We start from the raw sequence: 19,646 nt of genomic DNA on the forward strand, positions 1-19,646 counted from the left end.
CTAAAAAACAAATGCCAAATGTCTTCTTTGATATAAGGAGAGTAACTAAGAACAGAGTAGGGACGAAGAGCAGGAGAAGAAGATTAACATTAAACAGGGATGAGAGGAGGGAGGGAAAGGGAGATAGAAGGGGAAATTGCATGGAAATGGAAGGAGACCCTCAGGGTTATACAAAAGTACATACAAGAGGAAGTGAGGGGAAAGGGAAAAATAATACAAGGGGGAGAAATGAATGACAGTAGAGGGGGTAGAGAGAGAAGAGGGGAGGGGAGGGTAGGGGAGGGGGGATAGTAGAGGATAGGAAAGGCAGCAGAACACAACAGACACTAGTATGGCAATATGTAAATCAATGGATTTGTAACTGATGTAATTCTGCAATCTGTATATGGGGTAAAAATTGGAGTTCATAACCCACTTGAATCAAAGTGTGAAATATGATAAATCAAGAAATTTGTAATGTTTTGAACAACCAACAATAAAAAATTAAAAAAAAAATAAAAAAAAAAAGTTCACTTCTGAAGAAATGTGGTGGTATACACACATTTTTCTTTGGTATTGTGGTTGAATAGATATTATTGATCCCTAAGAACTGATACATAATCATCTTGAATACTAGTTTACCTGATTGATGAATAAAGGCTTTCAAATATAGAACCTTTCTGAATTATCTTTTAATGCTAAAACTTGATCTCTTTCATCACTAGTTCTTTTTGTTTGACCCATGTTCAAATTTCTATGGAAAGATGAAAAATTGCCTTTGTAGTTTTTAAAAACAAATGTTAGATTGTAGAATTTTCTATCAGAAACTATAATGTTTAGCCAGATGTGGCAGTGCACACCTGTAATCCCAGCAACTTAGAAGGCTGAGGCAGGAGGATCACAAGTTAGAGGCCAGCCTGGAAAACTTAGTAAGGCCCTAAGCAACTTAGGAGATCAAAATAAAAAATAAAAAAGGGTTGGGGATGTAGCTCCATGGTCAAGTGCCTCTGGGTTCAATTCCTAGAATAAAAAGCAAAACAAAATACCATGAATTTGTTGGGATGAACTCAACGACTGTGTATAAGTAGAAAGCTCAAATGAAAAAATGAAGAGAGAAAAAGAAACGAGAAAGATTTTTCAAGAACTTTTTTCTAGTTAGGACATAACTCGAGTGGATCAAGAGTGATCTTCAGCTGAGCAACTGTTAGAGCTCTAAGTCCTCTCTAGGGGATAGCCTGAAGGGGATCTCCAAATTCTTACTTGGTACTTCCTTTCCTAGCCTTCTTGATAGTCTACTGTTAGGGAAGCCAGAGGAATGATCAGGAACAGTGTGTTTGTCACCTCTTTATAATTATTCTGCTCCTATCAGGCTGAACTGGATTTCTCTTTTTCCAGAGAACACTAAACACTAATTTCATAAAAAAACAAATCATGGAAGTTGTAGAAAATGAGACTCTTTCTCTAAAAGCATTGAAAAAAACACTGATGCTCCCTATAAAAGCAGAAAAAAAAATCTTTTCAAATTCAAACCAATTTTGAATTTCAAGTCATAACAAACTGTATTCATTTGTTGTTTAAGATCCACTCAATTTTTACAAATCAGTAAATCTAGGACTGCATTAAAAGAAACCAAAATAAAAAGCACCCTTTAAAACCAGAGCCTATTCTATAATCAATTTTTCTAATTAAATTGGCACAAACCCATAATATTTTAATATTTTGTTTTGCTAAACACATTGAAAGCATTTTGAAAGTTAGCATCATTTTTTCCTCATACACCAGAAGTACAGAACTCCTAGATACATTTTGTACCTGTTGTGTATTTTTTTATAAAACATGCAAATTGATAATTAAAATACAAATCACTTCTATAGCAATCATAAAGCAAAGATTATGTTTCATATAATATCACTGGAACTCTAAGTTAAGGTTACACATAATTGGAATTCTGCAATGAATCATCTATAACTTAACAACAATGGATTTGATTTAGGAGTTTCTAGTTTTACTTCCAGTTCTGCTCCTAATAGCTTGTTTTTGTGCAAGTGACAACTTCCCTGAGCTCATTCAGTTCTGCAAATTGAGGGAAATAATCTAGACCAGCATTGGCCAATAAAACTTTCTACAATGAAGGGATTGTTCTCTGCTTATGTGGTAGTCACTAGCCACATATGATGACAGAACACTTGAAATGAGGCTGGTGTGACAAAGGATAAATTTTAAATTTTATTTAATTCTAATTAATTAAATAGCCTCATGTAGCTAATGGCTGCTTATTGGACAACAGAGGGCTACATGCACTCTCACACCATCACTCAGAAAGTTTTGAGTGCCTATAGTCCCCCAAGCAACAGGTGAACAGGTGAGGTGAAGGCAAGGACACTGGTCATTAAAATGTCTTTGCCCTCAAGGAGGGAGAAAATCTAAATGTTTTTGCTAATACAGATTCAAAACCACTATGTACTCATAGAGGGGAGGGAAATAACTGGAATGATCTCTAAGGTCCTCTTTGGCTCTAAAATTGCATGAATTAAACTTAGCAAGTATTTACTGTTATCTGTAGTGCTCTTTATTGGCTTTCTTCTTAATACAGAGATAGTAGGAACCAAGCTCTTTGTTGGCTCTATTTCTTAATATGGAGATAGTAGGAAACAAGTACTATGTGCATGCTCATTTCATTGATTGACTATGTGGATGATTCATTCATTCATTCATTCATTCATTCATTCAATATTTAATGAGGCACTGTTTTGTTTTGTTTTAATACCAAGACTTTGCTAGGCACACACAGGAAAAAACAAACAAAACAAAATAAGAATAAATCTGATGATGTCTTAAGGGTGATCTAAAAAGTTCATAGTGAAACAAAGACTTTATTTTTTAGGAAATGGTTACTACCAGGTGCTGTGTTCACTCGGGACATATTTAGAATTGATGGTGTTTCAAATGTTATTTGAACAAGCTAGGGCCAAATCAGGAGTGTTGCTTCATCCTAATAATAAAGAAAGTAGAATAGTTCTGCATAACTGTCTGTTAGGCAGTAGCTAGTGATGAGTAGTGCAATGCATGGCAAGGTCACAAGTGTTCTTTAAACTACTTCCAAAGTAGATGAGAAAGCAAAGTATGGTAGTTCATTTGTAGAAAATAAATAGAAGCAAAGGCGCTAATGAGAACATACATCAAGAGAAAAGGATTAATGGGACTAACTCTTGACAGGGCCCATTAAGACTGGTGTGAGGCTAGGAATTATGGCTACAGGGGTTTCCATCGGTGTGGGAACGAAGGCTCCTTTAGTAGCTCAGGGGCACTAAGGTAACTTCTAACTGGCTATTGACTCCAGTACCCACATTAACATGGGATTGACTTGTAGATGACTGTCCACCAACCCCCAAAAGGATGGCCACCATGACAGTTCCAGAGAGGATCAGTTAAGGTCAAAACTCCACTGCCTGAGGGGAAGGAGGAGTTGAACACCTGATTGGCAAAGAGTGCAGAAGGCGGTCCCAGTTCTCCTGGTAAACAGCACACAGTAATGAACCTGGAGACAGCATTGTCTCCTTTGTCATTCTCTGCTGGGAGACAGCCCATCCTCTCTCTTGACAGTGCTCTCTGCTTAAGCCTCAATAGGATTTTACTTCACCTCCTTTCTCTTTACATTTACATATAATCAAGTTCTCTTGCATGGCTTTTGTTGTCTGACTTTAAATTTTCTTTCATCAGAATGCAAGAACAGAGGTTTGGAGTTTTAGCTCCCTGTTTTCCTGTGAAATGTTCATTAAAAATTATGCACAAGGGCTGGGGTTGTGCTCAGTGGTAGAGTGCTAGCCTAGCACATGTGAGGCACTGGGTTCAATCCTCAGCACAACAAAATGTAAATAAATAGAGAAAAGTATTCTGTACAGCTACAACTAAAAATGTTTTTAAAAAACTATGCACAAAAGCCGGGCGTGGTGCTGGGTTTGTAATTCAGTGGTAGAGCACTCGCGTCATACTTGGGAGGCCTTGGGTTCCATCCTCAGCTCCATATAAAAATAAATACATAAATAAAGGTACTATGTCTATCTACAACTAAAAACAAAACAAAAAAACGAACTGTGCTTGGTGGTAGACATCTGTAATCCCAGCAGCTTGGGAGGCAGAGACAGGAGGATCAAATCGAGCCTCAGCAACAGAGAGATGTTAATCAGCTCCATGAAACATCTGTCTTTAAATAAAAAATATACAAAATAGGGCTGGGGATGTGGCTCAGTGGTCAAGGGTAGATCATGGTCATATTCTGGTTTTAAATGCTAGAGAGGGGCATCTAGATTTTGTTTTGTAGTTTGTAAGACATTTGAGAAGGGAATGAAAAATCATAGTTGTTCATTAAAAGATTGATTCAACAGAACTATTTGCTTTGATATAGGGAGAGGCTAAATGCAGGGACAAATTGTAGGAGTAGTTATCACAGCAGGGCAGGTAATCTCTCGAGTTAGGGGGATTGAAGAGAAGGGCACTCAAGAGGTTATTGCAAAGCTACAACCAATAGAACCTGGCAACTGAGTGCATACGGTGATGAAATAAGAGAAGAATTTTAAGAAATGACTTTGCTATTAAAAGTCTCCCTGATAGATAGGATGGTGGTACTTCAAGAAAATTTAAGAAATGCAGGAGGAAAATCAGATTTAGGTTGACATTACAAAATATTCTCCTGTAAGGAAGAAACATATCCAAACTACATTTTAGAAAAAAAAATGCACAATTTTTAGGCATCTATATCCATCTATTCATCTCTCTCTCTCTCTCTCTCTATATATATATATATATATATATATATATATATATATATATGTATTTGACTTTAACTGATGCCAATGATGAAAATGAGAAAGGCACTGTGGACATCTTGAATTTTTGCACTGAGGTAATGAGTGTTCTTGTAACTTTAAGTTGACCTTCATGGTTAGCCAAGTGTCTGAGGTCTATAGATTTTCTTACTGCATTCAAAATCTTTAGCCAAGGGAATTCTTAAAATAGCACAAAAGATCTTTATTGTACCAACAACAAAAAGTGTCCATCCTTGGAAAGACTTGATTTTAGCTTTTAGCTCACATGCTCTTTGAACACTTAAAAATGAAGGACTTTCTAGATTAAATCTGATATGCTTAACAAATTTAAAATAAATAGCCCATAGACAATTGCTGTCATGGAATGAAATGTAATTTCTCAGTTGGCAATCTCTCTGAGAAGGAGCATTCAGATTTCCAAATTGGTTAAGATTTAAAAATAATAATAATAATAATAATAATAATAATAATAATAATAAGTGCTTAACCAATTGCTTCACAAGGTACTAAATAGGGAGGGAAGATCTGTTATTACAAGCGAGTGATTTTTTTTAATTTTTTTTTTTTATTTTTTGAGTCATTTTATAACACAAAATGTCCTAAGCAATACTTTATTCCATATCTGTGGCTTTGTATTTTCAATCTGAAATCACAGTAGGAATATGCAGTAGGCTCAATTAGAATGGTATTTATAGTGCTATAGTTACCTTCACTGATTTTTAATTCACCCTTGAATCTTAAGAGCTGTCTTTATGAGAAGCTCTTCTTTTATCTGGCTGTTAGAGGGACAGGAGGGCTGAGGCTCAAGCTATGTTGAGACACCAAGCACAATTTCCTTTCATTGGCATGCTTTGAAATTCTAAGAAAAGGTGGGAGGTTGCTTTGTGGGAACAGAAGAATGCTACATGCTTGGCAAGTCAGTTTGGCCAAAGGAGAGTACGGCAGAATCCTGATGGTATTAATACAAAGTAAAAACACCAGAACAATGCAGATAACAACAACAAAAAAGATAGAAAAAAACATTTTTCCCTAATGACATGTAGAAAAAGAAACTGAGATAAATGCATAAGCAACTGGCTTAAAATCAAATTTTATTAAAAAAATCCATATTTTTGCTTCAATTTTTGGCTTATTTTTAGTGCAGAATTGATAGTTAACACTTAGCTAATCAATCAACTTCATTTGTAGAACCCTTTTTGTGGGTCAAGTTTATTGGCTTTGCACTAATGTGATAAGTCTGGGCTGGAGTAAAAATTATGTTGCTTCCTCCAGATCAAAGCTGTTAGTAAAGAGGGACATGGTGGTTATGTGGTGTAGAAGGCACAAAGACAGTGGGAAATGATTCCATCTTCTTTGCTTATATTGTGGCATTTAGTTTTAAAGATACATATGTGCTTTGATATATACTGCAATTGTTATCCTGCAAAGTTGTATATAAACTAATTTTTTTGGTTGTTAATCAAATTTCAATGTGTCCATCATACTTTCAGACTTCCTTTGTCTTTATTGCTGATTTTTATTTTATTTATTTTTAGTACTGGGGATTGATCTCAGGGACACTTGACCACTGAGCCACATCCCCAGCTCTATTTTGTATTTTATTTAGGGACAGGGTCTCACTGAGTTGCTCAGCACGTTGCTTTTCCTGAGGCTGGCTTTGAACTTGAGGTGCTTCTGCCTCAGCCTCCTAAACTGCTGTAATTACAGGCATGTGCCACCACACCCAGTTGCTGATTGATTTTTAATTGGCAGAAGTTTCTAAGATTTTCATTTCAAGTTTCTCTACGATTTTTAACCTCTGCTTTGTAAATCCTAATACACATTCATTTGTTATGATTTTCAAATATCCTTTATAATGTGAAAAATGGCCCTTTCTTCTACCTCCTTAATTTAAACTTTGAAAGTCTAGATTTCTGTAACAATAACAATATCAGGAGGCTGGATATATCTCAGTTTGTAGGGTGCATGCCTCACATGCACAAGGCCCTGGTTTCAATCCAAGCATCACCAAAATAAATAAATAAATAAATAAACAAAACCCAACAATATCAGCAAGCTCTAATAGAATACTTATTATTATTAGGTATTACTCCACAATAAGCACTTCATGTATTCATTTATTCAAACCTCATATTTAATGAAATAGGTGACATTTTATTAGATTTCACAGATGAATATATTGAGGCACAAGGAGATTAAACAACTCTCCTAAGATTTCCCAATCAGTAAGCAATATATAGGGTTTGCTAAATTAAATTCACAACTCTAATTGAGTGAAACAGGGACATTTGTTTAGAATCCATTAATTCATTTGTTTGTTCAAAAATATATATATTGCATTCATATGCATTGAGAGCACTTCTTCTATGCTCTGAAGAAACAGCAGTGGACAAGGCACACAAAATTCCTGTGCTCATGAACTTCCATAGGCTTTAAATGGACACATAACAAGCAAGTGAATATGTAATATCAAGTAGTAATTGGGCAATGGAAAAGAGTAAACAGGGGAAGGAGATGGTCAAAGTGGGTGGTGGCCATGGGAAGAGGCAAAATGCTATTTTGGGGGGATTATCAGGGATTGAATCCAGGGTTGCTTAACCACTTATCTACATCCCCAGCCCCTTTTGTCTTTTATTTTTTATTATGAGACAAGTCTTGCTAAGTTGCAGAGGCAGACTTTGAACTTTAGATTCTTGTGCCTCAGCCTTGAAAACTGCGAGGATTACAAATGTGCACCACTGTGCCTGGCTAAGGTGCTATTTTTTGATGGATTGTCCAGAAAGGCTTCTCTAGGATGTCTGAATGACGTGAGTGACAAAGACATGAGCACACATGGTAGAAGAGTATAACAGGCAGAAGAAGAGCAGATGCAAAGGCCCAGAGGCAGGAAGGAGCTAATGCCTTCAAGGAACAATCACAAAAGTAGAGAAGAGTAAAGAATCAGGAGAGTGGTAGAAAGTTAAGTTAGAGAGGTATCCAGGAAGGAGGAGGCCATGAAAAAAAGTTTGAATTTTACTCAGTGTGAAAGGAGAATGTATGAGGATTCTGCACAAGTGTGTGGCATTATCTGATTTGTGGTTTTTTTTTTCATTCATAAATACACAATTTTATTTGCTATTTTCAGGAGAAACTTAGGCATTAAATGGTAAGCTGATAAAATATGGATACATTTAAAAAAGTACAAAAGTATAAATATCCCCTTAGAATAAATTTTAGTGAATTAAGTCTTAATATCTTTAAGTTAAAAAACAAAAACAAAACAATACACAAGCCTACCTATTATGTCAATGTCAAAATCAAAAATGCTAAGCACCCAGCAGCTCCCCAAAGCCAATAGGGACACCTTCCCTTGGAGCTCTGCTGGTGAGGCCTGGGTCAGCCAGAGACTAAATCTGCCCTATAGAAAGGTTTTTATAAATTGTTTAAGCTGAACCTTTAACAATATACAAGAGGCCTTACAAAAGGAGGAGGTAAATCCTAGATGCTGGAAAACTTGGTTAATCAGGCTATTGGCAAAGAAGAAAAAAAAGAGGACCTAGGCAAGAAGTTTCTGGAAGCATTGACATTGGACAGTGTCAGAGCCTCTGACCTCACACAGGCAACTCCAGTGGTCAGTCTGCACAGCTCCACTGGGAAGCAGAGTTCAAGAGGCAGAGCTTGCTCACTGGGGCCAGACCCCCAGCCCCAACTCAAGAGTATCAGATCCTGCAGGGGGCAGCCTCTACAGCAACCCCAGCAGCATGGATGGCACACTGGGTGGGTCATGTAGGTTGTGTCAAGTCTCAAATGCTCCAGGAGTATTAGAAAGAAAATCTGCATAGTTTTACAGAGAAAACAGAGCCAGAGAGAAAGAGACACATGATGCACTGTAAACATCCCAACTCTTCAACGTGACTCGGAGGGAGTGTCAGCTCCAGAAGCTAGGGGACAGGCCTCCACCTAGCCTCCATCCCAGGTGTGACAAAGGCACTGGTGGGCACCAGCTCCCTGATGAGCCCTCAGGTGGAAACCATGAGGCAAAACTTCTACTTCCCTTTTAACTATTTGACAGATCCATCTAAAACATAGCAATACTTTTAGGCATTTCTAAAGAGTATAAACATTGGGTAATCTATCCACACTTTAAAAAGGGATACAAAGTTCTCTTGCCTGGAAAATACAAATCAAGAAGCCTTGATTGTCCTGGCTGTGCAGGCTGGAATAAGAGCCTGGCTCTGAAGGAGGCTGGTCCTCAGTGTAGGTGCCCAGAAAGTAGTGATGATGCAGAGTCCACCATTGTCAGGGGTCTTCACCGAGGTTGAGAAACTGTTAACTGATCACACTGAAGGCAGAGCATCCTCCCTGACCCGGGGATGATGTTCAGGTGCTCAAGCAGTGATCACCAGGCATCTGGACCTGAGCCATGGTGTGCTGGACAATCCACATGGCTGCTGCCCCTTCCTCCTGGTGAGGCTGAGCTGCTATCACAGACTGTAAATGTAGCACCAAGGGCCCTGCCCTTCATATGGTCTTCAGGACTGCACAGACTAGTTGGGAGCACCCTGCCTAAGTCCCATGCAGCACTGGGAAAGAACAGAGCAGGCTCCCAGAGAGCCCCCCTGGCCCCTGTGCCTCCTGTCTATGGGGATGCCTGGCCTCAGACAGCTGGGCTGTCTCTCACCAGCCACCTCTGAGGCAAAAAAGGATGCACACCCAGATCTCTAGAGAAATGATCAAAAGCAGTTTTCTTCTCACAGACGTACTTCCTAGACATGGCGGTTCACTGAATCTTGGGCAAAAGTATATCATTTCTTCGGCTGTCAGTGCTGCATCTCACATCCTTGAGCCCTGTTCCTGCAAAATCTTGGGCTCCTCGCTGGGCTCACTGGTTGTGCCATATGGGGTGTTGGGCAGCTCCTTGGAAACCACACGGAAGGGCTCGGCCTGGTCTTCGTTCCCATAGTTGTAAGAGGAGCCCATGCTGAACAGCTGCTCAAATTTCCAGCCATCAGGCATGGCGGGCACCATCTGTGTGAGCTCCTCCTCCTGACACTGAACACAGGGTATACATGCTTCACTGCACCTGTGATGTTTTGCTGTCTCGTTCTCTAATTTTGTCCTTTACAAGTTTTATGAGTGAGGTGATGTTGTAAAATTCTGCTTCTTCCCACACTCCTTCCTCAGTGAGGCTTTGTTAAGGACCAGCTTCCCATGTCTCAAAGAGTTCAACACAGCTCAAAGGTCCCTGGGATCCTGTCAATTAAATAGGCACCCCTTTCACCCCAGGGCCAGAGTCCAGGGAGAAAAAGTAGGTCTGCAGCCAAGTCAGAGGTTTTGGGGACCTCCTCCACCAACACTGGAGGTGGGAGGCGAGGGCAAAGGGCGCCCCTGGCACAGCGACGGGGGTCCCTGAGGCAGCAGTTGGCGCCAGGGTGCAGTGCTGTCCTGTGGCCCAGGCCCGGGGCCAGGGCCCCTGGCCAGGGCCCCTGGCGGGCCTGCGCGGCCCTCACCTTGTCTTAGTCCAGATCGGCTTTGGCCTGCCACAAGCGGTACAGGAAAAACTTCGGTCCTGGAACAGTGTCTGCTGTAGGGTGGGGAAGTAAGTGACACTGACATTGAGCCCATTGAGCTGGACCCACTGGGACAAGCTGCCAGGGCACTGAGCCAGGGCGCACGCTGAGCCCTGCTCTTCAGCGGCAGCATAGGCCACCTCCCAGTCTGGCCCCATGGCCTCATAGGGCCGCTGGCAGCCGCTCTGAGAGATTCTCCACCAGGATCTCAGCAATCCCTGCCACAGTGCTGATTTGTGTTTTTACAAAGGTAACTGATTCTGGAGGTTGTGTGAAGAACTTCCTAGAGGGGGCCTCTTAGAAGATTGTCACTGGGTGATAGACGATAGTGGCCTAGACTCATCTACTCAGATGGAGAAGTCATGTTATGCTTTAGATTCCTTGTAAGCAGCCAAGTAGAGACTTTGAGAAGGTGATCAAAATAGAAATCCAGAACTTTGCTGGATTGTTAGAGAAGGAGATATAATTTTGGAAGTTATCAATGTATAGATGTATTAAAAACCTGGGATTGATTATGATCTGGATGTGAATGTAAATAGAAAAGAGAGGCCTAGACTCAATGAAGGGTTCTTAGTATTCTGTGAATAATCTCAAAGATCCCTCTTTCCATCACCAATAACAGTCATTGATGATCATTGTCTAGATTCATTAATTCATTAGTGTTTAAAATGGTGGTAATCTAATTCTATCATTCTTTCTTCAATTTATTAACTAGAATCTTCTATAAGGAAAAACTCCTGTGGGTGCCATGGTGCTTACCTTTAATTCCAGGGACATGGGAGGCTGAGGCAGGAGGCATGAAAGTTCAAGGCCAGTGTCAGCAATCTAGCAAGACCTTCAGCAACTTAGTGAGATCCTGTCTCGGAATAAAAAGGGTTTGGGATGTGGCTTAGCAGTAAAGTGCCCCTGAGTCCAGAGTCCAGTTGAGAGAGAGAGAGAACTCAAAAGACTAATCCAGTAAAAACTTGCTTTTGGTTAGGGAATGATCCAACCAGGCTGTTGCTGATGTCCTGAGGATCCTGGACTCTCTCCATTAGCACTAACCCATTTCTCCTTTGCAGTTCTATACTCCTCTGGGTCTTTAAATCTTATCTATGAAATTGGTGAATGGAAAAATAGAATGGAAGATTACATGTGGCAGAACTCTGCAGGCTAGACCCAGAAGCTACTTTTTGCTGCCTGTATTCCCTTGGTTAGAACAGTCATCTGGCTGCAGCTAACTGCAAGTGAGATCAGGAAATGAAGTTCAGTTGTATGAGGAAAGTGGAAATGCTTTGGCAAATAGTTACAATTTAGGATTATAACCTGTGATAAAGGCTGTAAATTAAAATAATATGTTCAGATGAGAATAACAGGGTGGGGGAAGGGAGCGATTTCAGGAATGTCCTTTGTTATGAGGTAAACATAAAAACCCTTGGTCTTAATGCATACCTGGGATCATGCTTAAGAGGCATAAAAACTGAGAAATCAAGAAGCAGTGGGAGAGCTGAATGAGGTGGCTCAGGCCTATAATCCTAGCAGTGGGGGAAGCTGAGGCTGGAAGATCGAAAGTTCAAGGCCAGCCTCAGCATCTTAGTGAGATCCTGTCTCAAAATAAAAAAAATAAAAAGAACTGATTATGTAGCTCAGTGGCAGAGTGCCCCTGGTTTTAATCCCCAGTACTTGGAGGGGGGGACATTTAAAAAAGGAAGTTCCTTTTCTAACACATTGCCCCACTATTTTGGAGAATTGGGGGAGCAGTAGGTAATTATGTGATAAAAGGGGTTTTCTTTCAAGAAGCAAGAATGACCTTAAGGGACAATCAATCCTTGAGTAGTATCATTGTCAGAAAAAAAATGGAATAGTATTAATAATTCTAAAATGAATGTCATATTTGCTAACTTCTCCCAATTTTTATTTTAGTTATATTGTATCTTTTGATGCTGGGGACTAATCCTAGGGCCTTGTACATGCTAATCATGCACTCTAACAACATGTTACTCTTCAAACACACCCTTCCAAAATGTAATTGTTAGATGTCTTATAAACTTAATAAACTACATAATAAATTCACCTGTGTGGACTGTAATATAGCCTTCAGGCCTTTGTTCTCAAAAGTTCACACATAAATGCACAGATAAAGTTTTTGGGCCCTGTTATCTTAAACACCTCAAATGGCTTTTCACCCACCCACTCCACCCCTTATCTCCCCTTTTCCTGGTGATGGGAATTGAACACAGAGCCTCGTACATGCTAGGTAAGTCTCTATCATTGAGCTGTATCCTCTTTGGCACTTTTCATTTTCTCTTTGAGACAGGATCCCACTGAGTTGCTGAGGTTGGTCTCCAACTTGCTATCATCCTGCCTCAGCCTCTCTAGTCACTGGGATTACAGGCATGTGGCACCACAGGCCAGTTTGGTATGGCACTTACCTATGTTGTAGTCAATTGATATTCATAACCAGGGCAACATACTCATTCCCATGCTAAAGATCTGCTGAGGAGATACAGGAACCTTTTGTTATTTTTTTTTCCCTTCCTGCCTGGGATAAAATCAGGGGGAGAGAACCAGAATTTCTCTATTTATTACAGTCTGGACAAAACTGTTTATTATCCCCCCGGACGGCTAGGGTTTGGAAGAGCATTTGCATCAGATGCCAAGGCTGACCCATGAATAAGCAGCAGAGGCCACTTTTAGTCTTATCCCTTGAGTTGTATAGAAACTATAGAAGTGACTCAAAGAACACTTTGTAGACCTGCCTATCACTTCCTCATCAGAATTTCCTCCCTGTTCTCTTTCTGGACATCACTTCACAAGGAGAGGCTGGGCCCTCCAGGGCTCTGTAAGCATGGGGAGAAACTGGCTGCTCCCTGAGACCTTGAAGTCCAGCCACACCATTCACCAGGGCTGGGTCCTCATCTTGGCTTAATGACTACAGTGTTCCTAGTGTAGAAAACACTCTTTTAGGTAAGACCAATAAATGCCCTACTGCCTAGTGACAGATGTTTGGCTTAGCATGTTACACTTGCATTTGACAATCTCATAAATAGGCCAAGCCAACCATGTGATCCAAAGGGAGAAAAATAAGATCAAATGCTAAAATACTGGACCAGTTCCCCAGCAGCTGACAGGTGGATAAGAGAAGAGGCCCTGATGTTCATATAGTGACTATGTTGTTAATAAAGGAACATTTTGAAATCCTTGCAGGTTGATATCAAGAAGTTAAAATGCTTAAAACCAAATGTTTCATGTTATCTTATTTTATTAGTGAGCAGCTGGTAATACTTTGAAAATTTCCAAATCTAGCATCATCTCAATTGTGATGGTACTTTGGGGTTCTAGTGTACATTTTTGTGTGTGCTAGACTGAACCAAGAACTGTTTATTCTTTTTCTTTTTTTAAAATTGATTTTCTTTAATTTCCATCAAAGTAAAAATAAAATACTATTGGAGAGTTTTTATAGAAAAACAAATGTTTTGCCTTTTTCCTAATCCCACTTGCCACAGGCAAATATTCTTCCCTTTTTGGCAGGTTAAAAAGACTAAAACCTTTAATACTGATTTTTATCCCTGTATTCCTTTCAACTGATCCCTGAAAAGTTACATCTGCAAGTAATCTGGTGCATATCCTTCAAGAATTCATTTCTCAGCTCATCACAAACATACATATGGTCATGCATTGCGTATGGTTGTGCTATGTCCTGAAAAATGTATCTTTAGGCAATTTGTCATTGTATGAACACCACAGTATGTACTTATACAAACTGGAACATTTACCATGTCAATAACCACTAGATATCATGTTATAGGACAACCATTGTGTTTGTGGACTGCTGTGTTATTCAGCACATGACTATACATATGTAGAAACAGCAGCCACTTTTTAATCACCAGTACTGAAAAAAATAATTATATTTTCTTTTTAGTATTCTGGTAATGACCTCCAGACATTCAATGATATGCTTTTGCTGATATTTCTTTATTTCTCAATTTAAAAGTTACTGTCTTCTGAGTACAGTGGTTCATACCTGTAATCCCATCTATTCAGGAGGTTGAGGCAGGAGGATTGCATGTTTGGGACCAGACTGGGCAATGTAGGGAGACCGTGTCTCAAAATAAAAATAAATAAGGGCAAGTGGTATAGCTCAGTGGTAAAGTACTTGCCTAGCATGCAGGAGGCCCTGGGTTCTATCTCTAGGAACACAAAACAAAACCATGAAAGATACTATCTATTCACTTTCTGTATTCCATGTGAATATATTTGGAAGAAAGTTCCAGACAGGAGCAACAGCAAAAGCCTCAAAGCAGTAGTGTGAGATGGTGGAGGGCCACATGGATCAATTTAGGGATTTTTTTTAACTCTAAGTTCAATGGATAACCACTGCAAGGTTTTGAGCAGAGAAGTGACATGGTCTGACCTGTGTTTAGAAGGCTTTGTGTGTCTTCCATGTTGAGAGGTGCAGGAAGACATTGGTGGAGGCAGGGGACTGACCATGCATCTCTTAAATAACCCAGAAAGGTGAGGTTCCTTCTGAGTAGGCAGTGCTCTTGGAGTTAGTGAAGTAGCCCATTCTGGATATGCACTTTTTTTTTGTAAGGTATATTTTTGTATATTTAATTGCTATTTTAAAATTTTAATGTATTTTTTTTGCTAATCACTTGTTTAAAAACAAAATATTCATGTAATTGACTGAAACACATGTAAATAAAAAACAGGTTTTGAAAATACTTAATGTTCAAGTGTGTGCATTTCAACTCAGAGTAGTTGCCTGGGTAGCAAGACTTGGAAATACAAAGGGAAAGGTTCTGCTCAAGCAGAGGAGGTAGGTGCTAATGCCTCTGGCCACTTCTGTAACAGGCCATAGTATGAGAATGCTAGGCATCAAATGGAGATTACAGTGGAAGTCCAGGCCTTACCAACCACCCTGGCTTCAATTATACAGGCACATGTTGACAGTCTCCCAACTGTGAACTCAGGGTGGCCTGAAGTAGCAGGACTGGGCTTTTCCCCCGCTCAGCCCACATGACCCCAAGGACTCACCCCCAAACCAACCCTCTTGCTATATATCCCAGACCTGAAAGTATTTGTCTTAAAGAGAAAAAATCTTGGTCCAAAGTCCTCTAAGCCAGTGCTACTCCTCGCTCCTCACTAGGACATCTATAGCTTAGCTTCAGTCCCATGGCTTCAGGAAAACTTGTGGTGAGGCCATCTATGACCTTGTAGTTGAATCTGGACAGCCTCATCCATTCTCCACAGGTGCCTGAAGACCTACACTCAGTCTGAGCCACAGGCCCCTATGAATAGCTTGTTTTGTCTCTTATTCCTTCACTGCCCATTTCATTACTATTATTTTTCTCATGCTATTGGAATTCACAAAATCCCCTTGCTTTTCCCATCTGCATGCACATTATCCAGCTCTGTATCTCTGACTTAAAAACTCAGCTGCCTATTTGACACTCCAAAATCAAGCATAGGTGCCCTTACTGCCCTCATCTCCCTACACCCAGCCACCTCCTACCACTTACCAGCCACCCTCCTCCTATTAGTTCAGGCCATACATTTTTCTCTGCACCATAGCCACAGCCCACATACTGCTTCTCCTGGGGGTAGGATAAGGTGAGACACTCAGGCCACCAGGTGGAAAGCAGACTAGGACAACCTCTGAGAGCAGACAGTGTGTTGGCCATGGTTACTACCCTGAGTGCACCTTATGGGCTGGAGGTGGTGAGATGGCAGGAAGCTTGGATGAGGATGTGCACATCTGCAGGGATATCTTGGAAGTCCACAGGTTGAGAGGAAACAGCATCTAGGGCTTGAGTTCAAGGGCCATGTCTGGGTGGTGTGCTGCCTTGAGGAGATCCAGGATTGTGGAAATGGCTTGAGGAGATCCAGGATTGTGTCTGATAACTGACACCATCTGTCATCAGAGAATAAGCTGGCAAAGACGGAAATATCACACAAGGCAGAGAAGCAAGATGAGCCCGCTAAGAGCTGACACAGGTAAGATCCTGAAATACCCATTAGATTTGTAACTTGAGGTTCACTGGTGGCCTATCAAGAACAGTCTCATGGAATGACAGGGTGGGCTAAACACAAGGTAGAAAGTGAGGAAAAACAGCTTCTCAAGAGAGGAGCAATGGGATGAAGGAAGGCCAGCGAGACATTCACAGCTTATGCTCTGGGTCCAGAGAGATCTGGGCTTGATTCCAGTTCTGCCCATTTGCAGGTGTGGGTCTATTTGCTCTTCTGGGCTTCAATTTCCTTCTAGGCTAGACTATAGAAATAGCCAGGGCTGAGCAGACTGCCCATGTGGAGCACTGTCATAACCTCATGTGCTCCATGAGATGGAAGTTCACGGGAATAATCTGCCCAGTGGAGCATGAAAGCCAAGGGCACAGGAGCTGAGAATTCCCTACCTCCAGTCCCAGTACAAGTGGGTAGATGGTGGTGGTGTTTTTGGTAGCAAGGAGAAAGTGCAGCCAACAAGCAGACAACTGAGAGTGGAAGGCCTAGAGATGAGCGGCTGCAATAAGGGTGGTCTTCCATCCCAGCAGCATCCCTCTTACTATGCTGCAGGAGGCCCCAGCCCAGTTGGACCCACATTCTAGATGTGTCAAGGCACATGCATAAAGGCACGTGTCCCTCAGGGAAAAGGCTATGGGACGCCTAGCATCAGCTGGCCCTCTGCTGCCATCACACAGCCCACACCCAATCTACTCACCCCTCCCTTCCACCCCAGAAAGAAAGTGAGCTACGTGTAGAGATCACAGAACAGGGAAGGTCTTGAGATCTTCCTTCTGGTTACAAGGCTGCTTTATACCAGGCCTTTCCTTTCCTTCAACTGTGATTCCCACATCAATTGGTACATTAGATATAAAAGCTGCGCTGTCTCCAAGGGGAAGGCTTATTAACTTATTCTGCACAGCATAAAGAAAAGGCACAACCCTTAGCAAGACACTCAAGTAGCCTGAAACCCATGAGCACCAGAGGCTCCCAGAGTTCATCAGCAGACACTTCAATTCCTCCTTTGCTACTCAGCCTGAAAGGACACTGTCTACATGGCTCCTTGAAGAGCTGTAAATTCCAGAGCTCTTTGGTGTCACACTGCCAGCCTCTGCTTTTTCCACTAGCTCACCCACTTTGGTCAGGTCATTATGCCCCTTACCCTAGGAAATTCTGCCAGCAGTTTTCTCCTTCCATATGGATCTTCCCATGATTTAGAGAAGTAACACACGAGCTGCCCTTCTAAAAGTTGCTTTTTCCATTTCAGGAACAGAATTAACCCACCCAATTAAGTTTGCAGATGCTTAAAATAAATCATTTTTCAATATGTACACACAAAGGCTAAATGCAAACCAGAGTAATGCACAGGTGATCTCTAAGGCCATACTGAGAAAACAGTGATTAGATTATCACACACAGCAGCTTGTCCTGCACACAGCAAGTCAAAATAGAATGCACAACCAGAGCCAGCTCAATGTGGGACAGCTCTTCCAAGGCTTCTGCAGTGAGTTATCTGAGATTTCCAAAAACACCACAGGTGTAACAGCGCTACTCTGAAGGGCAACTTAAACACAGCAATCCTCATGCTGCCTGAACATGGTTCACTTGTTTTTTAATGCTTCTTTCCTTACTGGTTGCTAGTTTAGACTGAAATTTTTTAAGGATTTATCTTGATGACTTAGAAAAATACATGTCATTTCTCAATTTTATTCAGGTAGTACAAAATCATAAAACTGAGTAAGTCTTTTAAAAACAAAAGTCCACAGATCCCATTGTAGAAATTTCAGGATGCCCTCCCAGGTAAAAATCAGGGAATCTTCAACAGCTCCAGGAGTGCTCCAACAGCTCCAAAATAACCCTCATGTTCTGAAAAAAAGTGCTTTCAATTGTCCCTTGGACCAATAATCCAAAGCATATGCCAAAAACCACATGGCGATGGTATTAATTCTCAAGAAATTTCCACCAAATACCACCTGGTTAATGTTCCCGAAGCTACAGCCCAGCCTGGCAATCCAAACCTCTCATAATCTCCTCCATAAATATCTCGCACTAGTTTATCCACTTTGGTGCTACCTTCACAATATGCCATTTCAAGAGCTTCTTCCAAAGTGGTACAGCCAGTAAGAAGACAGCAGAGACCAAAAAAAGTTCCTCCTCCAAGACTTGTGTCTTTACATTAACTCTTGTAATTATCTTTGGACTACACTGCTAAAATGCTAACCCCTGAGCCAATGTTCACCAGAAGCAAAGGACATGGGCTTTTCAACTCAAATGGTAACTTCTGACATTTTTCAGAATCAGCAGGATTTTCAAAGTAATAGCAATGTGACCGTCCATTGAAACCAACTGAGTCAATACATAAAATTCCTTGGATTAAGCAGTCTAGTTCATGCAGTTTGCAAAGCTGAAGATCACCTATCTTTGCATCCACACAGAGTCAGGGCCTTCAGCTCCAGGTGCACGTCCCTAATGCCCCTGGACCCATAAGCCACATTGGAGGTCAAGTACTTCCTAATGCTTTGAAGACTCTCCACTTCTTCCTCTTCTTCTTCAGCAGTGATGTCTTTGGGTTCAAAATAAATCAGCTTGACCAGGGTTCCACCAATCTCCAAGCCAAACCATGGAAAAAGCGGCCGCTTTTTCCGGAGGCTTTCGACCTGCGAGCTGGAGACTGAGGCAGGGCCGCTGTAGGAGTTGAACCCATGGGGCCTCACACCATCCCCCGAGGCCCCATAGCAGGCGCTGACAGGCTGCTCACCAGGCGCCTCAGTGACCCCCGCCTCTTCCCTTCAGAGCCTGTGGGCGCCAGCTCCCCAGCCCAAGAGGGTGAGGTGGCGGTGGCCCTGCCATGGTGCTCCAGGGGCGAGCCAATCTGGCTGGCTCCCATTGGCAGCCCCCACCGCTGTCCCCCAGCAGCCAGCACCCCAGGGCCGAATCCTCCTGCCTCCTCAGAGGCAGTCCTGCCTGAGCCTCTGGATATGCTTTGATGAGGCAATTGGACCTTTTCTCCTTCCTTCCATCTTCCACATGCTTGTACCTGAACGCTCACACATTCTGTCAGCTGTATTTTTGTTTTTGCATTTCAAGGTCAATGCCAAATTCATTCTTTACCTGAGACCCATCTTTCACATGTTGCTTATAGGTTGATCCTCAAAATTGAAAATTAGTGCTTTCCCTAATTTATATTATTGTGTCTTTTTAACTATCATTTACTGCATAGTCAAATAATGTGCAACAATTACAGTTCTTTTTATAGGTTTAAGGTCATGATCACTAGAATCCTTGGAGAAGAATGTTCTAGTGCCCAAAT

At 41.3% G+C, this 19,646-nt stretch overlaps 1 protein-coding gene, 1 long non-coding RNA gene and 1 pseudogene across 2 annotated transcripts in view; 1 reads left to right on the plus strand and 2 right to left on the minus strand.

The window, feature by feature from the left end:
• LOC125614076 overlaps nt 1-7,655 on the plus strand; it is a 28,848-nt gene extending 21,193 nt beyond the window's left edge. The window contains exon 3 of the long non-coding RNA XR_007344714.1: nt 7,645-7,655. This is a non-coding gene — a long non-coding RNA (uncharacterized LOC125614076). The remainder of the gene's footprint in view (nt 1-7,644) is intronic.
• A 1,843-nt stretch (nt 7,656-9,498) lies between these two features.
• LOC107161126 (BTB/POZ domain-containing protein KCTD5-like) lies at nt 9,499-10,512 on the minus strand. The gene is given in 4 exon segments (XM_048796277.1): nt 9,499-9,841; nt 9,844-9,861; nt 9,864-9,973; nt 10,295-10,512. Coding segments are annotated over 4 exon segments (570 nt in total). The 3' UTR covers nt 9,499-9,617.
• Nucleotides 10,513-18,143: 7,631 nt separating this feature from the next.
• LOC107161127 lies at nt 18,144-19,223 on the minus strand (annotated as a pseudogene).
• Nucleotides 19,224-19,646: the final 423 nt, after the last annotated feature.

Source organism: Marmota marmota, unplaced genomic scaffold (assembly GCF_001458135.2).
Source record: "Marmota marmota marmota unplaced genomic scaffold, marMar, whole genome shotgun sequence".
Lineage (NCBI taxonomy): Eukaryota > Metazoa > Chordata > Mammalia > Rodentia > Sciuridae > Marmota > Marmota marmota.